General features: G+C 46.9%; 1 protein-coding gene across 4 annotated transcripts in view; it reads right to left on the bottom strand.

The window, feature by feature from the left end:
• The window catches only part of LOC137331133 (B-cell scaffold protein with ankyrin repeats-like), a 230,899-nt gene that overhangs the window by 5,460 nt on the left and 203,662 nt on the right, over positions 1 to 21,777 (bottom strand). For 2 of the 4 annotated variants that reach the window (XM_067994740.1, XM_067994756.1), the window contains 6 exons: positions 19,246 to 19,479; positions 12,513 to 12,572; positions 10,688 to 10,872; positions 7,451 to 7,514; positions 6,319 to 6,348; positions 1,157 to 1,206 (listed from right to left, as the gene is read on the bottom strand). In XM_067994740.1, coding sequence (XP_067850841.1) covers positions 1,157 to 1,206; positions 6,319 to 6,348; positions 7,451 to 7,514; positions 10,688 to 10,872; positions 12,513 to 12,572; positions 19,246 to 19,479 — 623 coding nt within the window. The remainder of the gene's footprint in view (positions 1 to 1,156; positions 1,207 to 6,318; positions 6,349 to 7,450; positions 7,515 to 10,687; positions 10,873 to 12,512; positions 12,573 to 19,245; positions 19,480 to 21,777) is intronic. The other 2 variants (XM_067994748.1, XM_067994759.1) reach the window with 1 other exon arrangement.

Genomic DNA, 21,777 nt, shown 5'->3' with positions numbered 1-21,777 from the left:
GAGTTAGGATGCAGATCAGCCATGATCTTAATGAATGGTGGAATAGGCTCGAGGGGCTGAATGGCCTCCTCCTGTTCGTGTGCTCCATTGTCCAATCGGGCCTGGGATCTGATGTTTCCAGGGAAGCCTCATTATCCTTGGCAAAACTGAGTCAGGAAGGTTGCTGTGCTTTGTCCGGCCTGCACGAATGCTGGACACCCCATGGAAGTAGTGTTGCCAACTCTGGTTGAATGTATTTCTGGAAGTTTCATCACATGACCCGCCCCCACTCCCTCGCCATTGGTCGCCGGACACGTCCATCCTCACGATGCCCCGCTTTCCCACCGCCAATTGGAAAGCGAAAGGTCCCAATTGGATGATTCATGACTGTCAATCAAACAGCCCTTTCTCCCCCCATCTCCAATATTTTATAACGAATAAACAAAAGTGTTCAAAGATAATGGAAAAGAACACACAATGTTTTTTAAAGCCCCCTTGATGTTTCTCCTGGGTTTCACTCGCAGCAGTGTCCTGGAGATTAATCTTCAATTCCTGGAGACTCCAGGCCAATCTTGGAGACACCAGGCCATTCCTGGAGGTTTGGGAACCCTACATGGAAACCCATTGGGAAGAAGGCCTTTTACGAGGCCTAAGCATATTTCAGGTCAAGTGTTTTTAGCCCTTTTAAAAGCGCTTCTTGAATTATTTCCCGTTCCCATGTGCCAGTTGTGATTAATTACACTGCCCCCCCACAACTCCCTTTACTGATACCAATGGATTGGTTAATGGCAAGCCTCCAATTTGATGAGTTTGAAGGAATTGTCCTGTCCCTTTAAATTTCACTCGCAGTTTTCTTCTCCACCTGTGTTATACCAAGACCCTGCAATTTGCACCTGGAGTTGTGAATAATTGTGCAAATGTGTTTAGAGGGGAAGATTGAGTGTTATTTGCACTTGAGATTGAGGTGGTGACCAGTGCTAACCAAATCAAAAATGACATACACCGAAGGACAAAAATTGTCCCCGTTGTGTTTGAATTTGTTAAAAAAGGGAGAGCCTCAAAATGTTTCAATCCAAACACTTTTCCATAATCCCAATAGTGCTCATCATACAACTGGTATCCAACATTCCCACTGGATAGAGGAGAGGCAGGGCAGATATTAGGATGATTTATATACCGCTTGTCCTCGAGCTGCTGCTATGTCATCTCCCTTTGTATTAGCATCTGCTGGAAGAGAACATAACATAGAATTAAATAGAATTTTACAACACAGAAACAGGCCATTCGGCCCAACTGGTCTGTGCTGGTGTTTATGCTCCACACAAGCCTCCTCCCTCCCTACTTCATCTCACCCTATCAGCATATCCTTCTATTCCTTTCTCCCTCATGTGTTTATCCAGCTTCCCCTTAAATGTATCTACACTATTCGCCTCAACTACTCCTTGTGGTAGTGAGTTCCACATTCTCACCACTCTCTGGGTAAAGAAGTTTCTCCTGAATTCCCTATTGGATTTATTAGTGACTCTTATATTTATGGCCCCTAGTTCTGGTCTCCCCCACAAGTGGAAATATCTTCTCTACGTCTACCCTATCAAACCCCTTCATAATTGTAAAGACCTCTATCAGGTCACCCCTCAGCCTTTTTTCTAGAGAAAAGAGCCCCAGCCTGTTCCGCCTCTCTTTTTTATTCATTCATGGGATGTGGGCGTCGCTGGCGAGGCCAGCATTTATTGCCCATCCCTAATTGCCCTTGAGAAGGTGGTGGTGAGCCGCCTTCTTGAACCGCTGCAGTCCATGTGGTGAAGGTTCTCCCACAGTGCTGTTAGGAAGGGAGTTCCAGGATTTTGACCCAGTGACGATGAAGGAACGGCGCTATATTTCCAAGTCGGGATGGTGTGTGACTTGGAGGGGAACGTGCAGGTGGTGATGTTCCCATGTGCCTGCTGCTCTTGTCCTTCTAGGTGGTAGAGGTCGTGGGTTTGGCTGTCGAAGAAGCCTTGGCGAGTTGCTGCAGTGCATCCTGTGGATGGTACACACTGCAGCCACAGTGTGCTGGTGGTGAAGGGAGTGAATGTTTAGGGTGGTGGATGGGGTGCCAATCAAGCGGGCTGCTTTGTCCTGAACTTCTTGATTGTTGTTGGAGCTGCACTCATCCAGGCAAGTGGAAAGTATTCCATCAAACTCCTGACTTGTGCCTTGTAGATGGTGGAAAGGCTTTGGGGAGTCAGGAGGTGAGTCACTCGCCACAGAATACCCAGCCTCTGACCTGCTCTTGTAGCCACAGTATTTAAATGGCTGGTCCAGTGTAGTTTCTTGTCAATGGTGACCCCCAGGATGTTGATGGTGGGGGATTCGGCGATGGTAATGCCATCGAATGTCAAGGGGAGGTGGTTAGTCTCTCTCTTGTTGGAGATGGTCATTGCCTGGCACTTGTCTGGCGTGAATGTTACTTGCCAGTTATCAGCCCAAGCCTGGATGTTGTCCAGGTCTTGCTGCATGCAGGCACGGACTGCTTCATTATCTGAGGGGTTTCGAATGGAACTGAACACTGTGCAATCATCAGCGAACATCCCCCCTTCTGACATTACGATGGAGGGAAGGTCATTGATGAAGCAGCTGAAGATGATTGGGTCTAGGACACTGCCCTGAGGAACTCCTGCAGCAATGTCTTGGGGTTGAGATGATTGGCCTCCAACAACCGCGACCATCTTCCTTTGTGCTAGGTATGACTCCAGCCACTGGAGAGTTTTCCCTTGATTCCCATTGACTTCAATTTTGCTAGGGCTCCTTGGTGCCACACTCGGTCAAATGCTGCCTTGATGTCAAGGGCAATCACTCTCACCTCACCTCTGGAATTCAGCTCTTTTGTCCATGTTTGGACCAAGGCTGTAATGAGGTCTGGAGCCGAGTGGTCCTGGCGGAACCCAAATTGAGCATCGGTGAGCAGGTTATTGGTGAGTAAGTGCTGCCTGATAGCACTGTCGACGACACCTTCCATCACTTTGCTGATGATTAAGAGTAGACTGATGGGGCAGTAATTGGCTGGATTGGATTTGTCCTTTTTGTGGACAGGACATACCTGGGCAATTTTCCACATTGTTGGGTAGATGCCAGTGTTTTAGCTGTACTGGAACAGTTTGGCTAGAGGCACAGCTAGTTCTGGAGCACAAGTCTTCAGCACTACAGCCAGGATGTTGTCGGGGCCCATAGCCTTTGCTGTATCCAGTGCACTCAGCCGTTTCTTGATATCACTTGGAGTAAATCGAATTGGCTGAAGACTGGCTTCTGTGATGGTGGGGATATCGGGAGGAGGCCGAGATGGATCATCCACTCGGCACTTCTGGCTGAAGATGGTTGCAAACGCTTCAGCCTTGTCTTTTGCACTCACGTGCTGGACTCCGCCATCATTGAGGATGGGGATGTTTACAGAGCCTCCTCCTCCCGTTAATTGTTTAATTGTCCACCACCATTCACGACTGGATGTGGTAGGACTGCAGAGCTTTGATCTGATCCGTTGGTTGTGGAATCGCTTAGCTCTGTCTATAGCATGCTGCTTCCACTGTTTAGCATGCATGTAGTCCTGAGTTGTAGCTTCACCAGGTTGGCACCTCATTTTTAGGTACGCCTGGTGCTGCTCCTGGCATGCTCTTCTGCACTCCTCATTGAACCAGGGTTGATCCCCTGGCTTGTTGGTAATGGTAGAGTGAGGAATATTCCGGGCCATGAGGTTACAGATTGTGCTGGAATACAATTCTGCTGCTGATGGCCCACAGCGCCTCATGGATGACCAGTTCTGAGCTGCTAAATCTGTTCTGAATCTATCCCATTTAGCACTGTGGTAGTGCCACACAACACGTTGGATGGTGTCCTCAGTGTGAAGATGGGACTTCGTCTCCACGAGGACTGTGCGGTGGTCACTCCTACCAATACTGGCATGGACAGATGCATCTGCGACAAGTAGATTTGTGAGGACCAGGTCAAGTAGGTTTTTCCCTCGTGTTTGTTCTCTCACCACCTGCCGCAGGCCCAGTCTGGCAGCTATGTCCTTCAGGACTCGGCCAGCTCGGTCAATAATGGTGCTACCGAGCCACTCTTGGTGATAGACATTGAAGTTCCCCACCCAGAGTACATTCTGTGCCCTTGCTACCCTCAGTGCTTCCTCCAAGTGGTGCTCAACATGGAGGAGGACTGATTCATCAGCTGAGGGAGGACGGTAGGTGGTAATCAGCAGGAGGTTTCCTTGCCCATGTTTGACCTGATGCCATGAGATTTCATGGGGTTAGGGTTAGGGTTGTTGAGGACTCCCAGGGCCACTCCCTTCTGACTGTATATCACTGTACCGCCACCTCTGGTGGGTCTGTCCTGCCGGTGGGACAGGACATACCCAGGGATGGTGATGGAAGAGTCTGGGACGTTGGCTGAAAGGTATGATTCTGTGAGTGTGGCTATGTCAGGCTGTTGCTTGACTAGTCTGTGGGACAGCTCTCCCAATTTTGGCACAAGTCCTCAGATGTTAGTGAGGAGGACTTTTCAGGGTCGACTGGACTTGGCTTGCCTTTGCCTTTGTCGTGTCCAGTGCCTAGTGGTCCGATGCTGGATGGTCTGTCTGGTTTTATTCTTATTCTGATTTTTCGTAGCGAGTTTGTACAACTGAGTGACTTGCTAGGCCATTTCAGAGGGCGATTAAGAATCAACCACATTGCTGTGGGTCTGGAGTCACATATAGGCCAGACCGGGAAAGGACGGCAGGTTTCCTTCCCCAAAAGAAGGACAAGGGCAGCAGGCACATGGGAACAACACCACCTGCACGTTCCCCTCCAAGTCACACACCATCCCGACTTGGAAATATATCACCGTTCCTTCATCGTCGCTGGGTCAAAATCCTGGAACTCCCTTCCTAACAGCACTGTGGGAGAACCTTCACCACACGGACTGCAGCGGTTCAAGAAGGCGGCTCACCACCACCTTCCCAAGGGCAATTAGGGATGGGCAATAAATGCTGGCCTTGCCAGTGATGCCCACATCCCATGAACGAATAAAAAAAAAGACATTAGTGAACCAGATGGGTTTTTACAACAATCCAGTAGTTTCATGGCCACCATTACTGATGCTAGCTTTTTATTCCAGATTTTATTTAATTAACTGAATTTAAGTTCCCCAGCTGCCATGGTGGGATTTAAACTCATGATTCTGGATTAGTAGTCCAGTAACATAACCACTCTGCTACGGTACCCGTATAACCTCTCAGTTCCGGTTATCAACCTTGTGAATTTGTTTTGCACTGGACGGACCCAGATGGTACAGCACTCCTGGTCTTGTGGTCATTCATTGATGAACACCTCAGCTCTCACATGGCCATGTTCAGGCTGACCCGTGGGCCATAGATGGACCAGAGATGGATTGTCGGGGAAAGAGAACAAAAAAACCAGAAAAATACTGGAAATACACAACAGATTCAACAGCATCTTTAAAGAGAAAAGACGGGAGAATGTTCCTGACAATACCTGAAAGGCCAACCTGTCTTTTCTGTTGATAGATGCAAAAAGAAAGAAAGAACTTGCATTTATATAGCGCCTTTCACGACCTCAGGATGTCCCAAAGCGCTTTACAGCCAATGATGTACTTTTTGAAGTGTGGTCACTGTTGTAATGTAGGAAACACGGCAGCCAATTTGCAAACAGCAATGTGACAATGGTCAGGTAATCTGTTTTAATGACGTTGATTGAGGGACAAATATTGACCAGGATACCGGGGAGAACTCCCCTGCTCTTCTTCCAATCGTGCCATGGGATCTTTTGTATCCACCCGAGAGGGAAGACAGGACCTCAGTTTAACATCTCGTCCGAAAGACGGCACCTCTGCCTCAGTACCGGCACTGGGAGCATCATCCTGGATCAAGTGCTTCCATCTCTGGAGTGGGACTATGAGCCCACGGCCTTTGACCCAGAGGCAAGAGTGCTGCCCACTGAGCCATGGTTGACAATCTCATGTAATGAGATTTTTGGCTATTTGGCCTAACAGGAATTTCGGGATAATTGATATTAAAATGTTAGTAAGTCAAGTTCAGCACACAAAGGGTTAACTTCGCACAACACACAAGCTATTTGGGGACACATATTCGACCCAGTAGCCAGGGATTGATGAAATGACTGGCACAATTGTGTTTCTCGTATACCATGTCAGTTTGAGACTTACAAGCCACCTAATGCTCTATGTTTATCCAGATTTGTTTTCAAATCACAATTTTAACATCAACTTTGCCTTTAAAAAAAATTGAAAAACATCTTTGGAGAAATAAATTTGTCTCCTTTAATTTCTCGAGATATCAAAACTACTTACCATCCGAAAGATGAACAATTTTGATTTTATCTGTGGAAACAAAAAAAACAAGTGCGCAGTTGTTAGTTTAGGGGCACGAAACATCTTTTTATGATGATGGATGCAATCTTTTTTATTCATTCTTGGGATGTGAGTATTGCTGGCGAGGCCGGCATTTATTGCCCACCCCTAATTGCCCTGAGAAGGTGATGTTGGGCCCTCTTCTTGAACCACTGATTGTGGTTTCATGCAACTGAGGGGCTCGCTGGGCCACTTCAGAGGGCAATTAAGAGTCAACCACGTTGGTGTGGGACTGGAGTCACATATAGGCCCAGGCCGGGTAAGGACGGCAGGTTTCCTCCCCTAAAGGACATTGGTGAACCGGATGGGTTTTTATGACAATCCGATAGCTTCACGGTCACTTTTTTGCTGATACCAGTGTTTTAATTCCAGATTTTTAAAAACTGAATTCAAATTCTCAAACTGCCCTGGTGGGATTTGAACTCACGTTCTCTGGATTATTAGTTCAAGGGAGAAGCTGGACCTGTTTCTGGCTGGGGTGGAGATCACCTCGTACACAAGGTAGAATTATCAGGGCCTGAGTGATTTCCTGGATTAGTTTTGATCCCCTGGGCAGGGGGGGGGGGGGGTCAGAGAGGAATTTCCCGGGTTTTTTTCCCCCAAATTGGCCTGGGTTTTTATTTGGTTTTCCACCTCTCCCAGGAGATCACATGGTTTTCGGGTGGGGATGGGGAGTGTGTATATTGTGATACACAGGGTATCGCGATTGTGGGGGACAGGCTGGATGGACCAGAGGGTCTTTTCCTGTCTGCCGTTGTCCGTATGTATCAGATAAAAGGACATGGGGAAAGATCAGGGAAATGGGACTAGAGTGGACGGGCTCTGAGACAGGCCCGAGGAACAGTCGGCCTCTTTACGTGCTGTTATGTCTGTGGTTCTAAAGGGAGATTCCTTGATCCCGCACTTGCTGGGTTGGTAATAGATTCTCTGACCAATGCTCCAGTCAAATACCGTTCCCTGATGGGCCTGTGGGACTGTGGATTTACCCCTCATAGAGTTTCAACTAGTAAGTTTCCCCAGTTGAACCAACAAGGCTGTTTTAACAAATAAATCGAGAGAATCTTTGTATTACCGTAGAGACCATCCTCAACATGCCTGTCCTTTATAATGTTCTCTCGAAACTTTCGCAATTTCTCCTTAAGAAAAAGATAAACAGAGATATTAAACCTGAGATTTTAGCCTCGTCACCTGATCATCAACAATAGAAAAGTGAAGCAGGGAAACCACAACAACTTGCATTTATTTTGCTCTTAACGTAGTAAAACGTCCCAAGGCGCTTCACAGGAGCGATTATCAAACAAAGTTTAACACCGAGCCACATAAGGAGATATTAGGACAGGTGACCAAAAGCTTGGTCAAAGAGATAGGTTTTAAGGAGCGTTTTAAAGGAGGAGAGAGAGTTCGAGAGGCGGAGAGGTTTAGGGAGGGAATTCCAGAGCTTAGGGCCCAGGCAGCTGAAGGCACGGCCGCCAATGGTGGAACGATGGAAATCGGGGATGGGCATGAGGCCAGAATTGGAGGAGCGCAGGGATCTCGGAGGGTTGTAGGGCTGGAGGAGGTTACAGAGATAGGGAAGAGGCGAGGCCATGGAGAGATTTGAAAACAAGGATTTGTTCATTCATGGACCTCCTGGTCCCACAAAAATTAATTGGCAAAGCTTCTGTTATTATTTTTCTGAGCAGCCTGCAGTAGGTATCAGCCGTGGATCAGTGGGTAGCTCTTTTGCCTGGGGTTAAAAGGTCGTGGGTTCAAGTCCCACTCCAGAGACTGAAGCACAAAATCCAGGCCGACACTCCCAGTGCGGTACTGAGGGAGTGCTGCACTGTCAGAGGTGCCACCTTTTGGATGAGACGTTAAACCGAGGCCCTGTCTGCCCTCTCGGGTGGATGTAAAAGATTCCATGGCACTATTCAAAGAAGTGCATGGGAGTTCTCCCTGGTGTCCTGGCCAATATTTATCCCCCAATCACTAAAACAGATGATCTGGTCATTATCACATTGCTGTTTGTGGGATCTTGCTGTGCGCAAATTGGCTGCTGCGTTTCCTCTACATTACAACAGTGACTACACTTCAAAAAGTGCTTCATTGGCTGTAAAACTCTTTGGGACATCCTGAAAGTTCCTGTTTAGATGCAAGTTCTTTATTTTTTTTCTTTTTCCTTTAAGGGCTGCTGGATCCCAGCTGATCAATGCTCGCTCCTAAGTATGGCCCAGGACCCCGATTTGCATATTGTAAGTGGGCTCCTGCCTGTTTTGGGTGGCAGTGCTGGTTACCTGTTTACCGGCCGTTCCAAAATCAGGGAGGGCCGGCTGTCTGTGGGATTGGGGTGATAGATGCTGTGCTGCAATATTTTGCCATCTATCGCCCAATCCCCACCCAAAAATGGGGACGAAAATTGCCCCCTCCCTGAACTAGCTGAACGTTAATGATTGACCCTCACACACACATCATAGTATTTCAGGTTGGGGGCGCCTGCAAGTGCAGTGACTTGGAAAACTGGACGCAATGTGATGTTTCCTCAACCTCCTTTCTTTTTATTGTATCTTCTCTTTTTCCCCATTTTATTCCTTCTTTTCCCCCACGTGTGCACTGTGTGCCTCTCAGAAACTGTGATCGGAGAATGTTCGGACTGTACTGGAATCTCTCGATCGCGTTTAATTGTTGACAGAACCATTGCAAGAGTATTCTCATACCACGAAAAGGTTCTCAACAAGGAGGTTATTATTTATCACTAAATACACCCACGTTGAAACATCCATGTGTGGGAGTGACAAATAGTAAGGGCAAAATGAAAGGGTGAATCATTATATAACATGAGTCAAGAAAGTACATCTTGGGATCTAATAGTTGATCAAATATTGACAACGATTACAGTTACTGCAGGAATTGTAAAGTGACAATGTCTGGGATGTATAAATAGACCCAATGAGGTAAACTTTTATCTTTGCTACTCCCAGCACACTCTTCTCTCTGGCTTTTCCTGTATTTGATTATGAAAATGAACAACACATATTTTATTTATGGACAACTTGGGGAGTGAAAGGAGTCCTTTTTTGAAGATACAGTGTTTGTCCTGAACCCACATTAATAGGTAGAATTGGAGATCTGGCTCTGAGCTGTACAATATTCATTAAAGTTTCATGAAGCTTTGCACAGCTGATGAAAACTCACCTTCAATAATTCTTCAAAGAACCTTTTTCCAGTGGGTAACAAGGCTCCTAGCAGGTTATGAAGACTGAAATGTTGCTTCTTTCTGCAGTGGAGTGAACTATGTGTCTGGGAGTGGAGGCTAACAGCAAGTAGCAAAGGACAAGGCTCATCAATCAGGCCCTCTGTGTTCTTGTGGAGGTGTAATGGAGGAGATCTCTGGGGGGCGGGGGCCGGGGAACCCATGGGTCGGAGAATGACAACAGTGCAGCAGGTAACAGACACGGTGAATCCTGTTTCTACTGGCCAGCACATTTAGTGGGAAGTGTGAAAGAAGATCCCTATGTTGATAGAGTAGCAAAGTTAGCTGGAGTCAGAGTTACACTGCCAGGGTATGATGGTTGTAAACAATTTTACAACACCAAGTTATAGTCCAGCAATTTTATTTTAAATTCACAAGCTTTCGGAGGCTTCCTCCTTCCTCAGGTGAACGGTGTTGGAACATCAGGGTATGATGGGCCATTATTGGGGCTAGAAGGGAAGGCATGAATGGCCTATAATTATGAGGATGTGCCCTTAGGAAGCGTTGCTGTAAATTTATCTACATAGAATTACATGTTGGGTTTCTGTGCACAAGGGAATAATTCCCCTTTGGTCCGTCACCCACCCAAGCAAGGGAAGAGTTGCTTAAACAGGTGAAATCAGCGGCCAGAGTTCAGGACAGTGGCATTGTTCCACTCGATCAGACTGGCAGTAGGGAACCGATATACTGAGCCTTCCTTTGCAATTGGAGACAGGGTCCAAAAACTATAAGATCTCCTCCTATAAGTTTTTAAGTGGGAAAATCTACCCGCTGCTTGTCCCCAGACACACAGAAGCACCATTGAAGGAGACATGTTTTGCTCCCCTCCCGCAGTGATGTGGTGGAGTCTGCGCACTCCCACCCGTACCTGGACTGAAGTGTTAGGGAAGGAAATACCTGTGTGTTATTGTAAATAAACCTTGTTCAGTTGTTTTAAGAAAATCCACTTCCGACTCGCATTACACCATCTTAAGTTCAAAATCTTGGAAGACTGTGGCCCTAATTCCATCTTAATAGACCTCCTCCCCAACACTTAAGCCTTGTAAGCCTTAGGACCTGGATCAAGGTTTGTTCAGGCACCTGTTGCACTGCATCTTGATTCTTCTGTTCAGTCTGCCACAGTTTGAATTTTTCCTGTGCTCCATCCACTGTGAGGAGTCCCTTCTTCACCATTTCTTGCAAATGGATTAGCTGTCGCTGTCCTGGATTGTGCTCTGCTTCAAATGTATCGTACACCGGGCTCTCATCAACCTTGGGTCTGGCTGCTGCACGGCACAAAGAGATTGGTTAGAAATGTAGGACTACTTCACTGCTAAACAATTTCATACAAGCCAATGATATTATTGGGATCAGTAAAGGAGTACGTTATGGGAATTAGCTTGCTTTGTAGTGACAGTCCAAAATCTATAATATAAGGCAAGAAGATAACAGGACATATCTTCAGAGTTCTAGTTCCGAGTGCAAGATCTGGCTTGAGAGCAGTGTGGATCGGAGAATCAGGGACAGAGGTCAGTATTACATAGAATTTTACAGCAAAGAATCAGGCCATTCGGCCCAACTGGTCTATGCCAGTGTTTATGCTCCACACGAGCCTCCTCCCTTCCTATTTCATCTCACCCTATCAGCATATCCTTCTATTCTTTCTCCCTCATGTGTTTATCCGGCTTCCCCTTAAATGCATCTATGCTAATCGCCATAACCACTCCTTGTGGGAGCGAGTTCCACATTCTCACCACTCTCTGGGTAACGAAATTTCTCCTGAATTCCCGATTGGATTTATTACTGACTATCTTATATTTATGGCCCCTAGTTTTGGTCTCCCCACAAGTGGAAACATCTTTTCTATGTCTACCCTATCGAACCCTTCATAATTTTAAAGACCTCTATCAGGCCACCCTTCAGCCTTCTCTTTTCTAGAGAAAAGAGCTCCAGCCTGTTCATCCTTTCCTGATAGCTGGATCCTCTCAGTTCTGGTATCATCCTTGTAAATCATTTTTGCACTTTCTCCAGTGCTTCTATATGTGATTCATGTATGTATGATTCATGGTGCTTCCAATGTTCTGATGATTAACCCCTTTTATCATAAACTGCTTATTCAAATATTGGAGAGAGGTATTTCAGTGCCAGTATATCTGTGCACTGTGATGTGGCTCTGTATTGAAAAGCTGCAGATGCAATGACCTAACATCATGGTGCAGATTCACTTGTAAACCATGCATACCATGAACAAATGAAAATTACAGTCAGGACATTTTAAAGGAGCCAGGAACAGTCTCTGGGTGTGGGAAAGGTAAGAATTTAATGTGGTAACTTTAGTTGTGTGCTAAATTATCTCGAGTGTGTAAGGGTTGATGCAGCTGGTTACAACTGTACGAGTTAGAGAGGCACGTTGAAGATTTCTCAGTAAAATATCGATGGAAAGATTTATTACAAGGATTGTAAAACCGATTGAATTAAAAAATAATGGAACTATTTCAATTAAATTACTGTAATAAAATCATTGTTTTCAAAAGTGATGAATTCTCGCATTAAAAAATTATCCGGCCGTATTGTACTCTAATTCTGAGAAATTAAAGAACATTAAAATTCACATGTTTGGCTGATAAAGAAGATGTATTGAAAATGGCAGAGAATATAAGGGTGATTTTCCAGCTGTTTGCCACTAAGAGACAGCCTCACCCATCGGTTGGACATGTTGGATGATGGCGGGCACGTTGTCCAAGATTGTCTATCCGATTCCATACGTGGGGCCGGGTGATGAGGCAGCCTTGTTGGTGGTTCACTGTCAGAAAATTGTCCCTGTAGTGTGGGGGATTTCATCAGCGATATCTCAAAGCCGCAAACTGAGGAAACCCACCAATCCTAGGAGGTGCCGTGAGACACGAACGGTGACAAGACTCCTTACCTCGTTTGGGGGCAGCGTATAGTTTGTCATCAGCTCCTCTTCCAGTCTTTTGCTGAAACACTAACACAAAATCAAATCAGTACTTATTGAAAGATCCTCAGCAATAATATTTGATCTTTGATCCTCTTGGTATGAACCTCTGGTTGACTTTAAGGCAATCAGTTAGACTCAGAGCTGGGCTACAAGCCTGGAATCCACATGTGACCACTGAAATCATCCCAACAGTATATTCAAAGGTCTTGGGAACGGGTAGATTCTATAAATGTACGCCCCTCCCGATGTTCCGATACGCAGTCCGGGAAGGCAGATCTCTGTACTGGGAGAGCCCAATTGTAAAATCTACCCTCAAATCTCACGTCCTGCTCCATCTCCTGACCTCTGTGACATTTTAATTTCCTCCCCTTTAATGAACTTTTTTAACTGAGATCGCCCAATTAAGGTTAGATTGTGAGTGGTTTTGTTCTGTGGGCTGATTCCCATTGATGACACAGGGCTCAGCTTTTGTTGTGATTTAATATGAAGTCGGGTTTGGTATTTTTCCAATGTAGACGGACACATCTGCAGAAAGGAACCTTTTCCATTTTTCACCTGCTGACATGTCTAGGGTTGCCAACTCTGGTTGGACGAATTCCTGGTGGTTTCATCACATGACCTCCCGTCTCCGACCGCCTCGCCCAGTTAAACAGCCTTTTTTATTTTTCATTCTCCAATGTTTTTGTGACAAATAAAAATACACACAATTTTTTTTAAAGACCCTATGATTTTATTCCTGGGTGTTGCTCGCAGCAGAGTCTGGAGATTAATCTTTAATTCCTGAAAACTCCAGGACAATCCTGGAGGGTTGGCAACCCCAGACATGTCCCACCTACAAAATCCCAGGAATCTAAGGCAAGCACCTGTCATTGTACAAGGACACGTTTCTCTTTCCCCTGTCCCAACTCAAAAAAAATCATATTAATGTATGTACATTTCAAGTCAGTTGTAAGTCTATGGAAACGAGTTTTCAGCAGACAATATACCAATTAATATACCATTTATGTAGCGCCTTTCATAACTTCACAACATCCCAAAGTGCTTTACAACCAATTAAGTACTTTTGAAGTGTAGTCATTGTTGTAAGAAACGATATAATCGCAGGTCTCTTGAGACTCATACTGCTGTGCAACAAACTCCCAGTATATCCAACTCACGAGGACCACCATAACTATTCTTCAATCTCAACCTAAAATCTGAGCCAAACACAGACCATAACTTAGAGATACTTTACAGACTGCACAGAGTCTGGGATGAATCAAGAGTGGAAATAACTGGTTAAAGCATTCTAAACATGACTTCAGCACATAACCTAGGCCCACACTGATACAGTGCTGCACTGTCGGAGGTGTCACCTGTCCGATGAGACTTCAAACCAAGTCTTGGAGAAATGAACAATTTCATGGCACTATTTGAAGAAGAGCATTAGGGTTCTCCTGATATCTTCGCCAACATTCCACCCCCAACCAATACCACCAAGAACAGATTATCCGATCATTCCTCTCATTTACTGTTTACGGAAGCTTGCTGTGCACAGATTTGCTGACGTGTTTTCCCACATAACAAAAGTGACTGCACTTCAAAAAGTACTTGATTTGTAAAGCTTTCAAAGACCTGAGCATGTTTTTTAATTCAAACTCTTTCTGTGTAGTTACGTTAAAATGTTAATATTTCCATGTTAAAAAAGCATATGGGATCCTTGGCTTTATAAATAGAGGCATAGAGTACAAAAGCAAGGCAACTATGCTAAACCTTTATAAAAGGGACTTCGGTTACTTGGAGAGACTGGAGAAGCTGAGCTTGTTCTCCTTAGAGCAGAGAAGGTCAAGGGGAGATTTAATATAGAGGTGTTCAAAATCATGAAGAGTTGATGGAGTGAATAAGGAGAAATTGTTTCCACTGGCAGGAGGGTCGGTAACCAGAGGACACAGATTTAAGATAATTGGCAAAAAAGCCAGGAGGGAGATGAGGAGAATTTTTTTTACGCAGCGAGTTGTTATGATCTGGAATGCGCTGCCTGAAAGGGCGGTGGAAGCAGATTCAATAATAACTTTCAAAAGGGAATGGGAAAAATACTTGAAGGGGAAAAATCTGCAGGGCTATGGGGAATGGGACTAATTGGTTAGCTCTTTCAAAGAGCCGGCACAGGCACAATGGGCTGAATGGCCTCCGTCTGCTGTTTTTTTATTCGTTCATGGGATGTGGGCGTCGCTGGCGAGGCCGGCATTTATTGCCCATCCCTAATTGCCCTTGAGAAGGTGGTGGTGAGCCGCCTTCTTGAACCGCTGCAGTCCGTGTGGTGACGGTTCTCCCACAGTGCTGTTAGGAAGGGAGTTCCAGGATTTTGACCCAGCGACGATGAAGGAACGGCCGATATATTTCCAAGTCGGGATGGCGTGTGACTTGGAGGGGAACGTGCAGGTGGTGTTGTTCCCATGTGCCTGCTGCCCTTGTCCTTCTAGGTGGTAGAGGTCGCGGGTTTGGGAGGTGCTGTCGAAGAAGCCTTGGCGAGTTGCTGCAGTGCATCCTGTGGATGGTACACACTGCAGCCACAGTGCGCCGGTGGTGAAGGGAGTGAATGTTTAGGGTGGTGGATGGTGTCGAGCTTCTTGCGTGTTGTTGGAGCTGCACTCATCCAGGCAAGTGGAGAGTATTCCATCACACTCCTGACTTGTGCCTTGCAGATGGTGGAAAGGCTTTGGGGAGTCAGGAGGTGAGTCACTCGCCGCAGAATACCCAGCCTCTGACCTGCTCTTGTAGCCACAGTATTTATGTGGCTGGTCCAGTTAAGTTTCTGGTCAGTGGTGACCCCCAGGATGTTGATGGTGGGGGATGATTCTATGATTCAGTAATTTTTGAGCATTGCCACTTTGCATAGTTGACACATTTTCAGCTGCTGTACGAGTGAGGAATCAAAAACAAAAATATGCAGCGAGGAAATTCATAAGAACTGAGGCAAGGGACCTGAGACTATTGCTCGGACCAGAGACAGCACTAACTCCTGGTCAGCCTTAATTACGCAGCGATCCAGCATAAAACTCGCATTTAACCCATTCGAGTGTCATCCTGCTGAAATAAGATCTAAGTGCCTGGGATCAAACAGGCCAATAATGATAATAAATTGAATCAGATGGCAGGAAACACTCAACAATGATATTGATCTGCAGTAAGTGGTTTAATTGATGTGCTGAGTGCTGCCGTCTTTTAATGGTCTGAACTGTATCAGCACCATCAATACAATCCCTGAGCATCTACTGAGGTAAGTGAATTAACCAATTTCCATTATCCAAACTTTTTCTTTTAAAGAAAGAGATTGTTGGCAATTGCAGGAGTTTTATCCTTTCGAAATAGGACTTTAATTTGTAAAACTTTATTTGTATCTATGGAAATTACAGCACAGAGGGAGGCCAATCGGCCCATCAACAGTGTGCTAGCTCTTCAACTAGAATTGTCTACACTGATCCCTTGTCCCCTAATTTCCCTTTATATTCCTCCTTTTCAATTCATAGAGCATAGAAGGAGGCCATTCGGCCCATTGTGCCTGTGCCGGCTCTTTGAAAGAGCCAATCAATTAGTTCCACTCCCCCTGCTCTTTCCCCATAACCCTGCAAAATTCTCATTTCAAGTATTTATCCAATTCCCTTTTGAAAGTTATTATTGAATCTGCTTCCACCGCCCTTTCAGGCAGCGCATTCCAGATCAGAACAACTCGCTGTGCAAAAAATGTTGAACACATCGATCAAATCTCCCCTTAACCTCTGCCCTGTGGAGAACAATCCCAGCTTCTCCAGTCTCTCCACATAACTGAAGTCCCTCATCCCTGGTACCATTCTAGTAAATCTCCTCTGCACCCTCTCCAAGGCCTTGACATCCTTCCTAAAGTGTGGTGTCTAGAATTGGACACAATACTCCAGCTGAGGCCTAACAAGTTCTAGCCAGCCGACACCCTGTGGCCCAAAACTGACCAGTTGCCTCGAAAAACCCGTTTGTTCTCCACAGCTCTCCATTTGGATTGAAATGAGTTCCTGAGTCTCACAATCACAGGGGAGCCTTTCCCCACTCTGCTGGCTGGCCAGTATGGCCCTGTGGTCTTCCTCTGGTGGAGAAAGCACCTTGTTCCCACTCGCTGCCCACTCACGGCCCACTCGCTCCCACTCACTCCCACTCACTCCCACTCACTGCCCACTCACGGCCCACTCGTTCCCACTCGCTCCCGCTCACTCCCACTCACTGCCCACTCACTGCCCACTCACGGCCCACTCACTCCCACTCACTCCCACTCACTGCCCACTCACGGCCCACTCACGGCCCACTCACTCCCACTCACTCCCACTCACTCCCACTCACGGCCCACTCACGGCCCACTCGTTCCCACTCGCTCCCGCTCACTCCCACTCACTGCCCACTCACTGCCCACTCACTGCCCACTCACTGCCCACTCACTGCCCACTCACTGCCCACTCACGGCCCACTCGTTCCCGCTCGCTCCCACTCACTCCCACTCACTGCCCACTCACGGCCCACTCACTCCCACTCACTCCCACTCGCTGCCCACTCACGGCCCACTCGTTCCCGCTCGCTCCCCACTCACTCCCACTCGCTGCTCACTCACGGCCCACTCGTTCCCGCTCGCTCCCCACTCACTCCCACTCACTGCCCACTCACGGCCCACTCGTTCCCGCTCGCTCCCCACTCACTCCCACTCACTCCCACTCGCTGCCCACTCACGGCCCACTCGTTCCCGCTCGCTCCTGCTCACTCCCACTCACTCCCACTCGCTGTCCACTCACGGCCCACTCGTTCCCACTCGCTCCCACTCACTCCCATTCGCTGCCCACTCACTCCCACTCGCTCCCACTCACTCCCACTCGCTGCCCACTCATGGCCCACTTGTTCCCGCTCGCTCCCGCTCACTTCTACTCACTCCCGCTCGCTGCTCTTTCACTGCCCACTCACTGCCTGCTCGCTTGCACTCACTACCCACTCATTCCTGCTCATTCCCATTCGCTGCCCTCTCACTGCCCACTCGTTCCCGCTCACTCCCGCTCACTCCCGCTCACTCCCAATCACTGCCCAATCATTCCCACTCACTCCCATCACTGCCCACTCACTCCCCACTCATTCCCACTCACTGCCCACTCCTCCCCACTCGCTCCCAATCACTGCCCACTCATTCCCACTCACTCCCACTCACTGCCCACTCACTCCCACTCACTGCCCACTCACTCCCAATCACTGCCCACTCACTGCCCACTCCTCCCCACTCGCTCCCACTCACTCCCACTCATTTCCGCTTGCTCCCACTCACTCCCACTCACTGCCCACTCCTCCTCACAGTCTCCCACTCACTCCCGCTTGCTCCCACTCACTCCCCATTCGCTGCCCACTCACTCCCGCTCGCTGCCCACCTGCTCCTGCTCGCTGCCCACCTGCTCCTGCTCGCTCCCACTCACTCCCGCTCGCTGCCCACTCCCCCCCCACTCGCTCCCACTCACTCCCGCTTGCTGCCACTCACTGCCCACTCGCTGCTTTCTCTGATGACCTGGGTAAGAAGTGGAATTCCTCACGAGGAAAGCGTTGCAAAGATGAACTTACACCTCACACCCTGTTTAGTCACTGGTGCGATCTTAGCTTTACTCCGGCACAAATGTTGCAACAATGGTTCACACAGGGCGTTCCACAGGGATCGGTGCTGGGACCACTGATGTTCACCATTTACATTAATGATTTGGACTTGGGAATTGGAAGTACAATCTTAAAATTTGTGGACGACACCAAATTGGGGTGCAGTTAATACAAAGGAAGAATGCGTCAAAATGTAAGAGGACATCAATAAACTGGGCGTGTAATTGGCAAATGAATTTCAATATAGATAAGTGTGAGGTGGTGTATTTTGGTAGGAAGAATAAGGAGGCCACACACTGCTTGGAAAATAAGAGTCTAAATGGGATAGAGGAGCAGAGGGATCTGGGGGGACAGGTACACAAATCACTAAAAGTAGCGACACAGGTTAATAAGGCCACAAAAAAGGCAAATCAAGCACTGGGGTTCATTTTTAGAGGGTTAGAATTGAAAAGCAAAGTAGTTCTGCTAAACTTGTATAGAACCTTGGTCAGACCATAGTTGGTGTATTGTGAACAGTTCTGGTCTCCATATTATAGAAAGACTATAGAGGCATTGGAGAAGGTGCAAAAAAGATTCACAGGGATGATACCAGAATTGAGAGGATATCTTTATCAGGAAAGATTGAACAGGCTGGGGCTCTTTTCTCTAGAAAAGAGAAGGCTGAGGGGTGACCTGATAGAGGTCATTAAGATAATGATAGGGTTTGATAGGGTAGATGTAGAGAAAATGTTTCCACTTGTGGGGGAGACCAAAACTGGGGGTCATAAATATAAAATAGTCACTAATAAATCCAATAAGGAATTCAGGAGAAACTTCTTTACCCAGAGAGTGGTGAGAATGTGGAACTCACTCCCACAAGGAGTAGTTGAGGCGAATGGTGTAGATACATTTAAGGGGAAGCTGGATAAACACATGAGGGAGAAAGGAATAGAAGGATATGCTGATAGGGTGAGATGAAGAGGGGAGGGAGGAGGCTCGTGTGGAGCATAAACACCGGCACAGACTGGTTGGGCCGAATGGCCTGTTTCTGTGGTGTAGTTTTGATGTAACTCGATGTGTAGCATGAATGACCTACCTTGAGCTATGAAAGGAGTGTTGTTGTCCACACACTGCAGTGTGGTGGGACGGGGTGTGGGTGCCGGTGGTCTTTTTACAATGTTGGCCATGTTGTCTTTTTTAACCTCCGTGTTGCTGCTGCTTTCTGGTAAAATTAAATCATAAGGGTCTTCATCATCCAATGTCAAAGTGTACGGGTTTTCCTCAGCCTCCTCGTCTTCTTCATCCTCCTTCATTTTTGAGCATGCCTTCGCTGTTAAAACAGTCAGGACAAAGTTTGCTGATTAGTTTCCTTGCTATTTAGGGTGTCAAAGATATCGGGAGAGCCCGGCTAATGTTTTTTGCTTCAAGCACTCGTCCAATTCCCTTTTGAAATCCACGTCTTCATGAAGCTAACGGAGAAAATCGTCCAGCAACATGTGGCGATTCGCAACTCACAGGAAATCTCTTCCTCGCCACAAGTCGCTGGACGATTTACACATTAATAACAACGAGCATCGTTCAGGCACTTAGTTTTTCAGCAAAATCTGGGCCAACTCTGTAGGCACTGGATTATATCCCAAATATTTTAACAACAAATCAGAATTCCATTTGCATATAGTTAACCAAGAACACAAGATCCAGCGTGATGAGTTTTTTTAATAGAGCGGCAATAACATTTAGTAGATCATAACTGACCTTCTTGCATTGTCATCCAATAGACCTCAGGAACTGAAAGGTTATTAGTTCAATTAACTGTCTTATTGCCTAAAGTAAACCAACAGTTACAAAATCACAAGATAAATTCGGATGAGGAAGGCCATTCTTGTCCAACCATCCAGAAAGATCCTGCAGCACCCTCACCGCATAATCTAATTGTTTCTTGAATGATTGCAGGGCATTTGCTTCCGCTACTGTATCTGGGAGTTCATTCCACGCGGGGAGCCATGTCTGAAGGGATGTCCGGGGTGGGAATAAGACTCCAAGTGTCAACCTTGGCTCAGTTGGTGGCACTTTTCGCTCGTGAGTCAGAAGGTCAATCTCCTTACTCCCTCGTAGGAAATGTGACACTGAACAGTCTTGTCAGCCTTGGGGTTACTATGGGTCTCCGACATAGATTGGCTCAGTTGGTAATCTGAGTCACAAGGCCTTGTCCACCGGTTCTATGGGCCCTGCAGCCCTATTCGAGAAACCGAGTTTTTCCCCGGTGTCCTGTCCAACATTTCTCCCTCAACCAACACCACCAAACGCAGATTATCCGGTCATTCATCTCATTCACCGTTAATGGGATTTTGCCGTGGGCAGGCAGGGCTACATAACAACAGTGACTGCACTTGAAGAGTAATTTATTGTTGTCAGGTGTTTCGAGTCCCTGGGGATGTGTTGTACGTGCTACACAAATGCAAATTCTTTTTTATTGTAGTTAACATCTTTTACTATAGGTGTCAGACGTGGCTCAGTCATTAGCACTCTTAGCTCTGAATCAGAAGGTTGTGGGTTCAAGTCCCAGTCTAGGGTCTTGATTGCACCTTATCCAGGCTGACACACCCAGTACAGCACTGAGGGAGTGCTGCACTGTCAGAGGCGTTGTCTTTTGGATGAGATGTTAAACTAAGGTCCTGTCCGCCCTCTCAGGTGGATATAAAAGATCCAGTGGCACTATTTCAAAGAAAAGCAGGGGAATTCTCCCCGGTGTCCTGGACCAATATTTATCCCTCAACCAATATCACTGAAACAGGTGATCTGGTCATTGTCACATTGCTGTTTGTGGGATCTTGCTGTGCGCAAATTGGCTGCTCTGTTTCTCTATATTACAACAGTGACTACACTTCAAAAATAAGTACTTCATTGGCTGTAAGGTGTTTTGGGATGTCCTGAGGTCGTTTTTCTCACAGATATCTCTCGAGGCCCTTCTTTCACCATTAATATCTCTGTTAACCTGTTTAACAAGCCCCTATCATCCCCTCCCCCTGTTTTTCCTCGTTGACATTCTCCAGTTTGTTTTCCCTTTCCTGCTCCGATTATTCAGTCGGTCTCTACGAATGAAGTCTAGCACTGGCCACAGGGAGGAGTCCGTGAGCTGCGAGCAGTAACTTCCCCCTGAACCTCCCTCCCTCTCTCTCTGTTGAGAAGTCCCGCTCCCACACGGCACCTCCTCACCGTAGCAACAAAGTGAGATCAGTGAGCCACCAGGTGCAGGATTGTTGGCACGAACCTCCATCCAGTAGCTCACTGAGGCTCCAGCAAGCTGTGCCACTCTCTCCCAAATCTGATAAAGTTTTAATGTAAGGCGGCATTTGGAATGCAGTCAATAAATATTTCATTAAAAAAAAAATCCTTTTGACTGGCAAAGGAGTTCTCCAAATTCCAGAGGCTTTATTAAAAAGATAGTAGCTGGAGAATATTCCTGTTTGACTGGATTTAGATCACTGATTGTACCTTTAATGAATGTAACAACAACAGGCCATGAAAAGAGCAGGAGGCCCGCCCCAGATGACAGTGCAGCCTTGTCACATCATTCACCTACACCCTCCCCGCACTAACTCCTGGGAGGGGGGGGGGTGGGGAAACA

Source organism: Heptranchias perlo, chromosome 1 (genome assembly GCF_035084215.1).
Source record: "Heptranchias perlo isolate sHepPer1 chromosome 1, sHepPer1.hap1, whole genome shotgun sequence".
NCBI lineage: Eukaryota > Metazoa > Chordata > Chondrichthyes > Hexanchiformes > Hexanchidae > Heptranchias > Heptranchias perlo.
Note: the sequence above shows the minus strand (reverse complement) of the source record. Positions and strands in the feature narration are given on the sequence as shown.